This window comes from Budorcas taxicolor, chromosome 10, assembly GCF_023091745.1.
Source record: "Budorcas taxicolor isolate Tak-1 chromosome 10, Takin1.1, whole genome shotgun sequence".
Classification (NCBI taxonomy): domain Eukaryota; kingdom Metazoa; phylum Chordata; class Mammalia; order Artiodactyla; family Bovidae; genus Budorcas; species Budorcas taxicolor.
Genome location: NC_068919.1, coordinates 32666427 through 32680994, shown reverse-complemented (window position 1 = coordinate 32680994; position 14568 = coordinate 32666427). Strand labels below are relative to the sequence as shown.

The following is a 14568-nucleotide window of genomic DNA, read 5'->3' as shown; positions in this document are numbered from 1 at the left end:
CTCACTTCTCTTTGGTTCACTATTCATCTCATCCTTTATATCTTAACCCACACCTCACTTCCTTTGAGAAGTCGGCTCCCATCAACCAAGACGAGGGCAGGTATCCCTTCAATGTGGCAAAACACTAGGTTACTGAAACATTCACCTCATGTCCCTGTAACCAGGCACTAAAAACATCAATGTGTCCACAGTGGTCAGTCCATGCCAGGCATGAACTGTGTCATGTAATCATTAGCAAAATTGCATAGGTAGGGCTTGTTTGTACCCATGTTTACAGGTATGGAAACTGAGGCTAGAAAAGTTAACTTGCAAAGGAAGCATGAGGACTGAAATTCAAAATCAGTCTAACTCCAGAGCTCACACTTTGAACTGCTGTGCTATTCTGCCTCCCAAGTATTTGTGGAAAACATACTCTTTGATATATATATATATTAACTTGAACAAATCAGTTTCACTGACAAGTTACCTTTCCTGGTCTCAGCCTCTGTATTTTTTTTTTTTTTTTTTTAGCCATTTGGGCCAGCAACAGAAAGCAAGAAATTCTATGCCAGAATGATTCAAAATAGGATTTATTGATGGATTAGATGCTTGCACACAATACAAAAATAAAAGTTACAGAAGGGGAAACAATGGAAAGCAACAGTCCCCCTACTCAGAGTCACCTAGTTCCCCTTTCCCAGAGATAACTATTGAGATGTATTATTATCATGAGAGGAAGCCTTGGAACTGCATTTTGTATAATATGATCCCATCCGACTGATGGATCAATGTTAGGGGTCCTGATCTGCATTTGTTTTTTAATACCATTTAAAAAATTTTTGAAAGGATCGTGTTTCACACAACTTGTGTTTCAGTTTGACGCATAGCACAAATGTACATCTGAGTCACAGAGTGTAAAATGTGATATTACACTTCTCACCACGGAGTAATACTAAAAACTGTTTGACAGCCACCAACTGGGCAGACCCAGAAGCTGAAAATTATGAAGGTCCCTTCCACAGAGAACCTCCTGCCCTTACTTCCCATGAGTCACTTTGGAATTCAGCAGCCAGACCCAGTAAAGCACAATTTGGATCCCTTCCCTCCTCTGTTCAAAGTTTTCCAGGGACCCCCATCCCCCTAACAGCAAAATCCATGAGACAACATATATCTCTATTTGTTTGTTAATATCCTGAAACAATTCCAAAATCAAATGAAAAATATGGGCTCCATGATGTAAAGAAATATGACTTGTAAGGGAGCTTGGGCCTCTGGGAAGGGATTTCAACAAAGACAAGCAGCATCCTTCAGCTGAAAACAAAAGTGGATATGCGCAGAGTCTAGGTATGGGGTGATTTATCTGAAAATATCATTTACATGACATTCATCAAACTCCCTACGGAGAATCCTGGGGGTATCTGAGGAAGATAGAATGCTCTCCAGAAGAGCTGGCCCGTGGATGGAGAGACTTTCAGAAAACCATGGGCTGCACCCACAAGAAGATGCTGAGGACAAAGAATCATGCGGGAGTCCAACCGCAAGGCGCCAAACTACAGGCCCGTAGCACATGAAGCTGCTTCTCACATGGACAGTTTCTCTAGCTTTGGTCAAGGTGAGCAGCGACAGGAATGCAGTGTTCCCTGCAAGGCAGCCAGTCGCAATAATAAAATACTGAGGCCAATTCTCCCAACTCAGAAACAGAAGCGCAACTCAGCAAAGGAGGAAATGGTGGTGCCACAATCCCCTCCCTCATTTTCCATCTCCATCTCTCTTCACTCTCCTGTAGTGCTTGATGGATTTGACTAAAGTCGCTCAGTCGTGTCCGACTCTTTGCAACCCCATGGACTGTAGCCTACCAGGCTCCTCTGTCCATGGGATCTTCCAGGCAATAGTACTGGAGTGGGGTGCCATTTCCTTCTCCAGCGGATCTTCCCGACCCAGGGATTGAACCCGGGTCTCCAGCATTGCAGACAGACGCTTTACCGTCTGAGCCACCTGTAAATGGCAGCTCTGTCTTCACTGATGCATGTGGGCACCTCTATAGCCCATGGTGTCCCATGAGGGCAGGGGTAACCCGACTGCAGGGGCAGCTTCTGGAAATCAGGATGTAACATCATGGCATACTTGGACTTGGATACTGTCTATTTATTAGACGTGTAAGATCATGTGAACAAGGCTCTTGTCTGTCCTGGTCTCCTTCAGATTCTCAATGCCAAGCATTGACACTTCAGTAGGGAACCAGTGAACGTATCTCAAACGAATGGAAAAAATGTTAGACCACGTAGTGGAAGCTCTGGCAGACAATAGCTTCTCCAAGCCTAACCAGTCATCAGGCAGATTCTGCAAGGTGGGTTTTTAATCCCTCTGCCCCTGGGAAGCAGCCCTGTGTGTGTTCTATAGGTCGAACTGCCAGTTTGATATGAGTTTGGTATAACTGTGCCTTTGTGCATCTAGGTGAAAAGAGATGACAGGTGGGAGCAAGTACAGGAGCCAAAGCACTGAGGCTTGCAAGGGCACAGCAATTACGGCAGTGACCAGGTCATGACCTAAGGGGTCAGGTACCTGCCAGGCAGAACAGGTTTGGTTAGTTTGTGAAGGTGAGCAACGTTAAGAACTTTGTCTTTTATTCTGTAGGCAACCAGAGAAATCCTCAGCAGTTTGGAAACAAAGAAATGACATGATCAGGTAATTCTGAAAACAGGAAAAAAGGATTAGAGAACTGCTGCTAAGTCACTTCAGTCGTGTCCGACTCTCTGCGACCCCAGAGACGGCAGCCCACCAGGCTCTCCCGTCCCTGGGATTCTCCAGACAAGAACACTGGAGTGGGTTGCCATTTCCTTCTCCAGTGCATGAAAGTGAAAAGTGAAAGTGGAGTCGCTCAGTTGTATCCAACTCTTCGCGACCCCATGGACTGCAGCCCACCAGGCTGCTCCGTCCATGGGGTTTTCCAGGCAAGAGTACTGGAGTGGGGTGCCATGGCCTAGGAAGGCCATTTATGAAGCTAGGACACATGTTCAGGTTTAGAGATAACTGGGGCCAAGACATGTGGGGGTGGAGATGGAGAGGAAACCTTGAGGGACGATTCAAGGAGGTGACCAGTTGGAAACATGTTTTGGGATGTTAGATATCAAGGTTAGATATCCAGACTCAGGAGTCATTTGGGTCCTGCTGAAGTCATAGAAGAAATTGAAAACACCTAATTTGGAAAAAAAAAAACACAAAACATCTGAGTAGTGGGTCATTTAGAAAATCTGACAAGAGCAGGCATTTTTAGTGGCAGAGGCTTCTCAGATACAAAAAGCTGAGCAAAAGGTCCAGGGATATCATTGAAGAGCCTCTGGTTGGGAGAAGAAAGAATATCAGAGAAAGGATCCCAAGGAATGACCTTACCCAAAGGGTAAGCAGATGACGACAGTGGGCCCCAAACTTTCTCAGCTGTTACAGAGACATTGACTATTGCCCATCAGAGGGTTGTTTAGAGAAGCAGAAAAAAGGATAAGAGAACATAAGTAAAGAAGGAGTGCTTTGTTCCTGAGGTCAGAGGCGCCTCAGACAGGACCAGGGAGACTAACCACATGGCTGAAGATGAATAAAGAGATGGAGCTAACATCTGATTTTTATGTTTGGAAAAGACAAATTGCTCAAGTAGGAACAACCAGAAAGCCCCTTCAAAGAGTTCAGCTGGGCCCAGAAACCTAGTCAGGTGCAGGCAGAATGCACAGCTCTTACTTAGGAAGCCTGAGAAAAAGCAACTTCCTAGGCAGATGCAGGCCTCTTTCTTTAGAAAACTCAGCAAGACTCGTTTCTTGAGTGAACTAATAGCTAATCATTTCTGTACTTATTACATAATGAACTGCGGGCTTGTAGCTGTATGCAACTGCCTGAAATTGTGCTCAGTATTATGTGTATACACCCAGTAGTCTGTCTATTTAAACATATTTTCATATAATTATGCATTCATATAAAGGTGTGTGTTTATCATCTTAGTGTATATACATATGCATATTCAGTGTAAGTCTGGAAGAGTGTCATAGTTTAATATTAAGCATCCAAATATTCTTCAGTTGTGTATACAGCTGTGACTGAGAACTTCGGTCTGTTACCCAATGTTCATGAGCATTCTCAAACTTCTTTTTGGTCTCAGCATCAGAAGAGTTGATCTCATGAGCAATTGTTTTTGTGTTTGTTTTGTCTTGCATTTCTGTCAGTTTTTTGACAGAAATTGAACTTTAGACAAGGCCTCCTTTTTGAACATGACTACTCAAAATCCAGGAGAAAAGTCTTTGGTCCCACTTGTTCTATGAGTTGCGTTTTAAAAAACAAAAGATCAGCAACCTTTCATTTCTGTCTCTATTTTATGTACTTTAATTTCACATTTCATGTCATTTCATACACTTCTTTTGGTGAATTATGCAACTTTGTAAGCTATCTTGAATTTCCTTTTTAGGATAAGGTGGCATATACATATGAGGCTTTAAGGTCCAGAACATCATGGCTGGGAAGGAACTTACTAAAGAGGCTGGAGTTAAGGCATGTGACCGTGATAATGGATATGTTATTAGGACAGTCCCGCAGCCACTACAGGGAGTCAGCCAGATCTCAACACAGGTCGTGGTTCTCTCTGGTGTGTACTAGTTGTATGATGGGAAGCATATTAATATTTTTCATCTTTAAAACAGTGACCTCTTGGTATTTGGGGGACACGGTGTAAATGAGGAAAGCAGTTAAGCACAAGGTGCTCAGTCAACATTTGCTGTTGTCATCACTATCTTTTTACCATTCGTGATCAGATCTGCCGTCAGAAAGTTCTCCCACTCCTCCCCAACTCTGCGCCCTTCAGTCCCATACCCAACAGAGGCCGCGCAGCTGCGTCTCCCCTGATATGGATCGCATCTGGAGTGTACCTTGGGGTGCAGAACAAGTATCTCCAGCCCAGTTGCTAATTACTAACAAGATGATACTCAAAAGCACAGGCTAAGGCGGACCCACAACTTTGTTTTCGTTCCTTACCCCACCCTCGACTCTGCGCTCCGATGTATACTAGAGGGGCTGGCAAGGGGATACGGGGTCTTCGGGAGCCTGGACTGAAATTCGGGAAGGCGAAGGAGGTGGGGATTGCCCTGAGAGCCACCGAGCGAGGCCAGTTTCCTCCGGCTCCCACCCGAACTCCTGGCGCGGGCCGGGTGGGATCCAGGGCACCTGAGCCTCCTCGCCCCTCCAGCTCCGCTTCCGACTTCAGCCCCGGGCCGATGCAGGCACCGGGAGCAAAAGGCGAGAGTGGAGGGAGGCGCAGGCCTCCGGGGACTACGGAGTCGTGAGGGCAGGTTTCGGGGAAGAGCTGAAGAGCGCCACACATTTCCTCGGGCGATAACCATCAGCGCTTGTCAGGTGGTGGTGCGGCAGAGTGTGCGCGCGCGCAGGGAGGAGGGCGAGGGGGCGCGCTCACACAAAGTTTGTGCTGCGGTGCGCCGCGGTCGGCTCGCCCAGCTGGGAGAGCGGCGGGTGGGCGGCCCGGACGAGAAGACCCGGCGCGGAGGAGCTTGGCAGGCGGCGGCGGCGGCGGCGACTGCGGCGATGCGCCGCGCCCCGCCGAGCCAGTCCGGCCGCGCTGGGTGAGGGGGCTCGGGGAGCGCGGCTGCGGCCATGGGCACCCTGGGCAAAGCGAGAGAAGCTCCACGGTGAGTAGGCGCGCCTGTTTCCTTTCTTGGGGCGGGGGACACGGCGCGCACGACCCCGGGACCTCGCCGGATGGCTGGCACGGCGCCATCTCCTATAGGAAGCTGCGGGCCCGAGGTGCGGAGGGCGGCGGCCTCCCGGGGTCTCGGGTTAGTCCAGGGCGACGGGCTCGAGGGACGGACGCGCCCGGGTGGCCCAGCGCATCTCGCCCGACGGGCTGGGGAGGGTGCCCGGTTGTGCGGACGCGCGCCCTGAGTGGATCCGGCGAGACCTGGAATCGCGGTAAGCGACTGGATCCGGGGTCCCTCGGCGCTGGGCCCATGGGACTCCCACTCGCGGACTTTCCGCGCCCCGCGCACCTGCCGCGGCCCCGGCAGCGCCACCTGGCGGTCCGTCCGGCTCCGCGGATGTCTGGAAGGACAACTGCGTTTGCCGTCAGCGCGCAGGGGTCGGCGAGGCACGCAACCGTTTGGGGGGAAACCTACACTCCCCTCACCCACCGCGATCCTAGGGACATGTTTCAGGAGGGACTTGGGGTGACAGAAAATGACGGAAGAGTGACCGTGAGTCAAAATCTGTTGGCAGGGTAAAGAGGCCCGGAAGGGCCGGGCAACTTTGAGTTTGTTCCCCAAAGGGCCAGAACCGGACGGCTGCCTGAGCTCAGCATAGGGCCGGGCGAGCTGGGCTCTTCCCACCTCCATCCACGCAGACTCTGTTGCACCTGACATGCCCCGTCCAGCAGGAAGCGTTGCCCTGCTGGACCTCCTGGAACTAAAAGGGGGACCTCTCGGCCCCTTATGCCCTCCCCCGCCCTGCCCGTGAAGGTCCAGCGCTGTTTCTGCCTGGGATTGAGAGGAGGGGGCTCCGGTAAATTAACTTCAGCCTGTATTATGGGAGGAGGGAGGGGACAGGACGGGAAGACATCCTCACTAGAAGCCAATAAAAGCCCTCTTTCACTAAAGAAAACTGTGGGAGTTTCCCTTCGTTCTCTGTGTCTGTTTCTCCCCTCACTCTTCTGGGCTGAATTTCATTAAAAGTTCAGCGCGAAATTGTGACCTCCACTGAGGTACCTGAGGCTGGAGAGGATTGCACCTGAATCAGTTCAGAGTTTTGAAAATCTCCTTCCGCAAGCTAGATGGGGCCTTAACCAGGTGTAGCCTTAGGGAACATTTACAAGTTGTTTCTCTCCGGCCTTTTTGTTGTTGTTGTTAAGCTGGTGAGGAAACATTTGCCTACCATCCTTTAAAAATACATGAGCGTTTACAGACTAGAGGCTGTTGGTTCTATGGATTGGAAAAACACCCTTAGACCTGCCTAAAAGAAAGTGGTTTATAAATTCTTATGTATAGCCATTTCACGAGAAAAGACAGAACAATTTGAAGGTCTGTCACAAAGCAGCCAGTCAAGAGACAGCACAACAAAACTGCCCAGTTTCCTAATTTATGGTGCACATACTTCTCATCTTCCCCGCCTCTCTGAATGCTGCCTGGGTTTTAGCAGTTTCTCTTCTCCCCGGTTTCTCCTGCCCAAGCCCTCTGAGTCTTAGCAGCCTCTCTGCCATCTGCATCTCTCACCTTCCTTTTACCTTCCTCCTCCCTAAGTACTCCCTTCGTTTTGGGTTAATGTTACCAGCCCCTCCTAGTTCTGGTAAAAGCATCTACCTTTGAGAATCCCCTCCTGGACCAAAGTGGTTTCCCCTTCAGGTGACACTGGGAAACATTACTCAGATTAGAGTCAGGGCAGTCTTCAGAGTCCTGAATGGTTGATGCTATCAACTGAGGGAGAAAATGGAATTTTTCCCTGGATTGGCCAGTTGAGAGACAGAGGTGGACAGCCACCTCCCAGTCCTAGTGGGAAGAGCTGCATATGGAGACAGCCTCATTGCCGTGGCCTCATCTCTCTGAGCTTAAGAGACTGTGGAAGGCGTATGAGATTAAAAAAAAAAAAAAAAAAGACTTCTAACCAGAAGGACTTTCTTTTCATCTTTCCCAGCTCTGCCTTGGGAGGAGGTCTTAAAGGTGAACAGGCAGCAGCTAAGGCTAAAAGCTGACTCATCCCAACAGTGGATAACCAGTGCCAAGTTTAGGATCATCACTGCTTCTGCGGTAGGAAGAGAGCATGACATGGGCAGAGGAGGCCTAGCTTCTACCTGGCTCGGCACTGGTGCCCCATCCCATTGTCTTTCCAAGCCTGGACTTCCACAGGCATGGTTGAAGGGCTGGGAGAATGACCTCGGAGGGGCTATCCAGCTTTTTGCTAATTCTGAAATAGTGAAAGATGCACAGTTCCAGGCACAGTAAATATTTATTAAACAGAATCAGAGAGGTGCCAAGTACAAGTCCCAGATCTAGTACATATGAGTTATACAGCCTTGTCTGTGTCACTTAGCCTCTTTTAGACTCAGTTTCAAATTGTGAAATGGAGATAACATCTTGGCTGTAAGCTTTGAAGACTATGTAAATCTCCCTCACAGAGCCTGCTGTTATCAGAGGTACTCGTTCCGGTGGCCATTACTGTTTCCTTTCAGTTTCAGATACTGATCTGATCTTGGGGCCATCACAGGGCCTGGGTGAAAATCAGCAGTGGCCAGAAACTTGATCAAGTCCTATAATACCAACTTGATCTTTCAGCAATCACTGCCTTGGGCTAGCAGATCCTAAGAGCCAGTTTCTGACTGGACTTCACTGAGCCCATCCTAGGTCAGAACAGGTGGCAGCAGCCAATGCCAGACCAGTGTTCCGGAGCTACTTTGAAAAGGAACTCGAAGGGGCTGGTGTTCCCTCCACAGTCTGGCTGTGCAGTAAGTGGTCCCATTGTCTTTTAACAGGGTGGCTTCACCAAATCCACGTGTATGTCCATATTTTATTTTGAGCCAAGTACTTCTTCAGCCCCTTCTGGGTGACATTACATCTTATCAGTTACAGCTTTCCCCAACATTCCACCTGGAACTGGTTCTCCCTCCTCTGAGAACATCACACTTCTTGCCCTTGACATTCACGGGCCAGTTATTTAAGATTTGTAGAGCTATCTTTTCTTGGTCTGCTTCTCATTCTCCAGCTAGATTTTTGTATTAAGGAACTTGCAGATGACCTTCATACTACAACAACAACTAACATATAATGAGTGTGTTTTATAGTTTGCAGAGTACCTTCACAGACTGTCTCACGGGTCCTCTCTGGTCTGTCACGTGTGTGTTACTCATAGAATAAGTACTTATTGATTAATTGATGCCGTCATATGTTTATCAAATATGTGTAATTGAAGTTATGGATCTAAGGTATATTTCTCTGGTAATAAACATGATAGCCAGAGGCACAGTAGGAAGGGGAGAATATGCTCAAAGGAGCAACAATACCTATCGTTAGTAAACCTTCAGAGATGATAGATATGTCTCTGTGTATGTTATGTTTATTTTTTAATGGAAGAAAAAATAAATGCTCAGTTAACCTGTTGATATTTTGCAACAACTTGACTTTAACTCATGACCAAAGATAAAGCTAAGTGAAAGTGGATGAAGCTGACCTATTGGGCTACTAAGCCATTTCCAGATTCAGACTTGTCCTTTTGCATTCACATCTGGAATAAAGCTCTTATAATCAGTAAGGACTGATAGAATGATGTTTAATGATAAAAATGACTCAATGACTATCAATAATGAAAAACAGAATCTTAGAACCCACCAAGATTTAGCTTATTATCTAAACACCACCTCCATAACCCTCACCCCCTGCACACAGGTCCTCAGTCTTTGTCTTCTCCTCCCCACATCCTTAAACATGTTTTTGAGGCTACCTGACTTTCGACAATAACTCTGGTATTGCTCAAGATGGATGAATTTAGCTGAAGATGGGACCAAACTGAAACAATTCTGAAGACCCAAGTCAGTGGTCTCTGGGCTAAAATGAAAATTTATTGCTCGGAGCTAAAACCTGCCAGGATTGTCTTGCATCTGCCTCTCCCCTTCAAGAACTGGAGAAAGCAGGCCAAAGCAACCCCAGTCTCAGGCTGAAGAGCCCTGCTTGCAGCCCTGAAATCTCACCTTGCTGTTTACTTGGGAGATATCCCTTTAACAGCTAACCAGTCCACTTGGTGCCTTTACCAAGTAAGAGGGGTATGTCTTATCAGCCCAACTCCCGGGATTAATTGTTTTATCTCCTTTTCTGCTCTGTCTGCCTACAGAGTGCGGAGCTGTCAGTGTGGTCTGTCCCGTGGCTGCTCTGCTCTCATTCCTTGCCTCTTCTCTTTCCCTAGGAAACCATCTCATGGCTGCAGAGCAGCCCCTAAAGGGAGACTAGAGGCGAAACCCGCCAGCAGCCCCCTTCCCTCCCATCCCGGCCTGGCCCAGATCACCCAGTTCCGAATGATGGTGCCTCTGGGACATTTCGCCAAAGGAGCCAGCCTGGACGATCTCATCGACAGCTGTGTTCAATCTTTTGGTGAGTTGGCAAACTGCCCACATGCATAAATGGGGCTCTTTTACTTTGTTCTTCCTTAAAAAGTGTTTTATAGAATAGCAACCTACATTGCATTTGGGGTTTAAAAATAGCTTTCGAGCCTTTGAAATGTTGGAGACAGTGCCTATGGCACATGACTGTGTGGGTGTAATAGGTCGTGATGAGAGGTGCGATTTAAAGCGAGAAAAGTTAGTGAGGAGAGTTTGTGTTTCCAATCTTCTCAGGATGGAGGTTTTTCTCGTGATGAAAAATATCATAAAATGCAGTGGTGCATCTGGCGCTTTTCTGTTCTTGGGGGCACACAAAGACTATCAAACGCTGTTACCAGACAGCAGTTTGGGTCATTGGATGGCAAAGTCTGAATAATTCCCCTCACAGTCTCGAAGGGTGGTTGTGGCGGAGTAGGAAAGGACTGAGTAAGGCCAAACTGTGCCTGGGAGCTACTGGCAAATGAGCAGTGCGATCGAAGACTGGGGATGTGTGAAAGGAGCAGCCAGACGTGTTAGCAGGGAGTTATCTGGATGCTGCCCTCTGTCGTCACCCGACACACCATGAGGGGTGAGCAGCTTAGCGCAGCTGTCAAGGGTTATCGGCAAAGATGCCCTATTTGAAAAAAAAAAAAAAATTGTAGGCACGCTCTTTTGATTGTATATGTGAAATAGTGATGGAAACGCACTAAACATTTGTTCCCCTCCCTGATAAAGGAATGATGGAAAATTCATAGAGTTCCGTTATCACTGGTACCCACTCTGCTCCTTTGGGACCTGTCTCCCACTGGGAAGCCGATGAGCTTGTGTGGCTCAGCTCAGAAGCCCCAGACCACCCCACCCTGGCACCTTCCAGGTGTTCTGGAAGACTTGATCAGATTCCAGGTGCTTGATAGAATCCCAGGTAGCATGACTACGGGATTGTTAGAACTCCCAATGAGGGATTTATTCATTGGCTGGATCTGTGTTCCCTTGTGGCTCAGCTGGTAAAGAATCCACCTGCAATGTGGTACACCTGGGTTCGATCCCTGGGTTGGGAAGATCCCCTGGAGGAGGAAAAGGCTACCCACTCCAGTATTCTGGCCTGGAGAATTCCACGGACTGTATAGTCCATGGGGTCACAAAGAGTCAGGCACGACTCAGTGACTTTCACTGGATCTATGTAGTGCTCGGTCAGACCTTATTTGTAGACTTAGGAAAACTGGGCGTTTTGGGGATTCTCCTTTAATTGGATTTAGCAAAGCATTGAATAGTCTCCATGATTCCTACATTGATTTAAAGTAGCGGTTCTCAAATGTTCCTGTGAAATCGTGTGGTGGTTTTTGTGGTAACCCAGATTGCTGGGCCCCACCCCCAGACTGGCTATTTGCAAAGGTCCAAGGTGGGGCCCAAGAACTTACTGTTCTATCAGTTTCCCAGGTGATGCTGCTGCAGTTGATCCAAGAACCTCACTTCGAGAATCACTGCTTTTTTGTTTTAGACTTTTTAACTTGGAAAAGAATGAGCATTTTTTTTTTTTAATAATTCAGCATTAAATTTTAATTAAATTGTTATTTATTTATACTTTAGTCCTTCAGCTAAAGATGAATTCAGGAGCAAAATAAATGGTTTTCTATTTAACCCCTTTGGAAAATAGCCATACAAGGACATAAACTAGAAGCCAGCGGGGTGGGGGGAAGCATGGCGGTGATGAGCCATTGTTCATCAGGCACTTGACTTTCACCTGGTTCCCAGCTCATAAGCTGCAAGGCTTCTCACACAGTCATGGTCATCTTATTTATCGGTCTTTGGCAGGGCACTGTGGCTATTTCATGAATAAGCATTTTTATCCTCTTTGCATTTCACTGTTGAGGAAATAGGACCCAACAATCCTGCCGTCTTTCTTCCTCCTGTGCCAGTCATGCAGTTGCCCTCTGGGTTCAGGGCTGTTTTTCTAACCTTCAAATTGTCCAGCCGTCAACCTGAAAAATACAGGAGGGATTCTGAACCCCTGCAGAATAAGCAAGCCTAACCCATCTCCTCAATGAATGAACCCTAAGAGGGCTAAAGATACTTTGTTTCCTGGGTTATATTGAACTGAAAAGTACCTTAAAATCCCAAAGGTATAAAAATCCGGTTGAGTCTAATGGTCTTTTAACCATTATCATGAAGCATAGATAGTCCCTAATTAAGCCCCTAATTGCACCTGACTGGCTGTTGCATGAGAGGAATTACAGTGACCAAACCCCTTTTTCCATTATTCAAGCTTAGAATTCCTGAGAAATGCACTATTAAGGTGGGGGGGAAATATGCAAAAGACAGGGCAGTGATAAGCTAAGGCACGTAGGAAGAATAAACTCGTTAAACCATGAAGACTTGGAGTAAGTTCACTCTAGGGATGAGGACACATATTGGGGAGAGCAGCCACTCTCTGTTCAAATCTCTGAGCAGGACTGTGAGAATGCTGCGGGAGGCAGGAAGGAGCCATCTCAAGGCAAGGCTTTGCACGTGATGTCCTGAAGGACTTCCTGCCACAGAATTTACATGAAAGAGGCAGAAAAGAAAAGACACCCTATGTCTGGAGGGAATGGGAGCCCGCACTTTCGTCTGTGATTTTGACTTTGGTTTTCAGTTGAGTTGTCCAGTGGAGGAGGGGTGTGGAGCTGGAGGGGAGTGGGGCTGGGGACTCAAGCAGGACAGTGACAGGCAGCCAGCCGTGTCACTTCTGCCTTTGTAGGTCTCCTCGGAGATGATCAGAGAATAGTAATGAGCGAGGTTAATTTTTTTAATTTTTTTGAGACATCTTACTGGTTATTTTCTCTGTTTAGTATAGAAGAGTTTTGCTTTAGAATAAAACAGTCTGGCTTAGTTTTTCTTCGTGAGTTTAGAAGTCTTCTTATTTGAATACCCACAAAAAGAGGGAAATAGCACTGTTGAAACGTGGGGGAAGTTTTTCTTGGGGGGTAATCTCTCCCTTTAGACTCAGGTTTCAGCCACTCCTCCCACCAACTTGGAAAAAAAGGTAGAGGGAAAAAAACTCTTTTGAACATAAAGACTGATAAGTTAATTTATTAGTTAATTTATTTTTTACTACTTTCTCAACTTCACCTTGGTGTAGATGCTTTGAATTGGCTATAGCTTTGCAATCCAATATGGTAGCCACTACCCACATGTGACTATTTATGTAGACATTTTAATTAAAATTAAATCAAATGTAAAATTCAGTTCCTGAGCCTCAGCAGCCATATTTCAAATGCTCAAGAGTCATGAGTGGTACCTGCTGCTGGACAGAGTAAATAGAAAATATTCCCTTCTTTGCAGAAAGTCTGTTCAGTGTTGCCAGCCTGGGTGGACGGTTGACTCAAAGGGGAAAAGCAGTGTGGGATTTACATTCTTCTAGCAGCTCCAGCTACTAGACTCTAAGGCATCCTAGGTATTTGGCAGTCTACACAGATGGCTTCTCCTTTAGAATTATTAACCATTAATTACCTCCCACACTGTTCTCAGAGGAAGGACTTATTACAAGGCTTTTAAGGGTGGATGACCAGCACGTGCAAATTAAGGGTACTCTTGAAGGTACTAGTAAGCCTCCCAGTGTCACACACAAGGTTACAGATCTGTGATTAGAAATTCAGAGCCTTGAGTCATCGTGTGTTGCTTTCACCATGAAACAACCCACTCCCACCTTCTGTTTTAAGCAGAGGTCATGCTTTTATATCCTCACCGTATTATTGCTGGTGAATCCACTCTTCCAGTGAGCATAACGAGGCAGATCATCACAACCTGGTACGTTTATGTCAAATGTATGTGAATCACACCATCTGTTTCAGAGGTAGGAAAGACCTGTGAGATCATCTGAGCTCTTTATAATGTTTTCACTTTGTAAGAGGGCTGCCAGCTTTGAGAGCCAAATGGAAGGTTTCAGATATCCCAATTCTGCCCCTCTCTGAACATAAGACAACTGTGACAGCATCAGAAAGAAAACTGCAGGCATGCCCCAGTAAGGGACCCTCAGCAGGCAGTCCTCCTGCTCCCAGGTGGGGTGTGGGAAGAACCTCAGCATCTTTGTCTTACATATCAATGAGGGAGGAAACACAGTGGTATCTTATTTATTGTGTATGTGTGTGTTGAAGGCTATATGTATTGATTTTCTTTTAAACTAAAAACAACTGTGAAACAGGTCTGGTATTACTATCTCCATGGACAAACAAGAAAATAAAACCTATGAGAATTAAAAAAACTTCCTTCATGTCTCCCCTCCCAGAAGCCTCTTGCAACCTGAGCTGGGCCATGCTTGGGTTCTTCTCCTAGGGCAGGCCTCCCCTCACTCAGGGGAGCCCTTCAGGCCACACAGAACACATCTGCTCTCTGTGCCCACGATCTGCAGGCTTAGTGTCCCCCGGATTAGAAATTAAATTCCATTCAATGCAGGAAATAGTTATTGAGCTCTATCTATATACCAGGTATCTGCCTGAAATTCTCTCTCAAACAAA

The 14568-nt window shown here is 46.9% G+C and overlaps 1 protein-coding gene across 1 annotated transcript in view; it reads left to right on the top strand.

The window, feature by feature from the left end:
- The first annotated feature begins 5622 nt into the window (after positions 1 to 5622).
- Positions 5623 to 14568, top strand: part of RASGRP1 (RAS guanyl releasing protein 1) — a 75344-nt gene continuing 66398 nt past the window's right edge. The window contains exons 1-2 of the mRNA XM_052646770.1: positions 5623 to 5657; positions 9907 to 10091. Of these exons, the coding sequence (XP_052502730.1) occupies positions 5623 to 5657; positions 9907 to 10091 (220 nt within the window). The remainder of the gene's footprint in view (positions 5658 to 9906; positions 10092 to 14568) is intronic.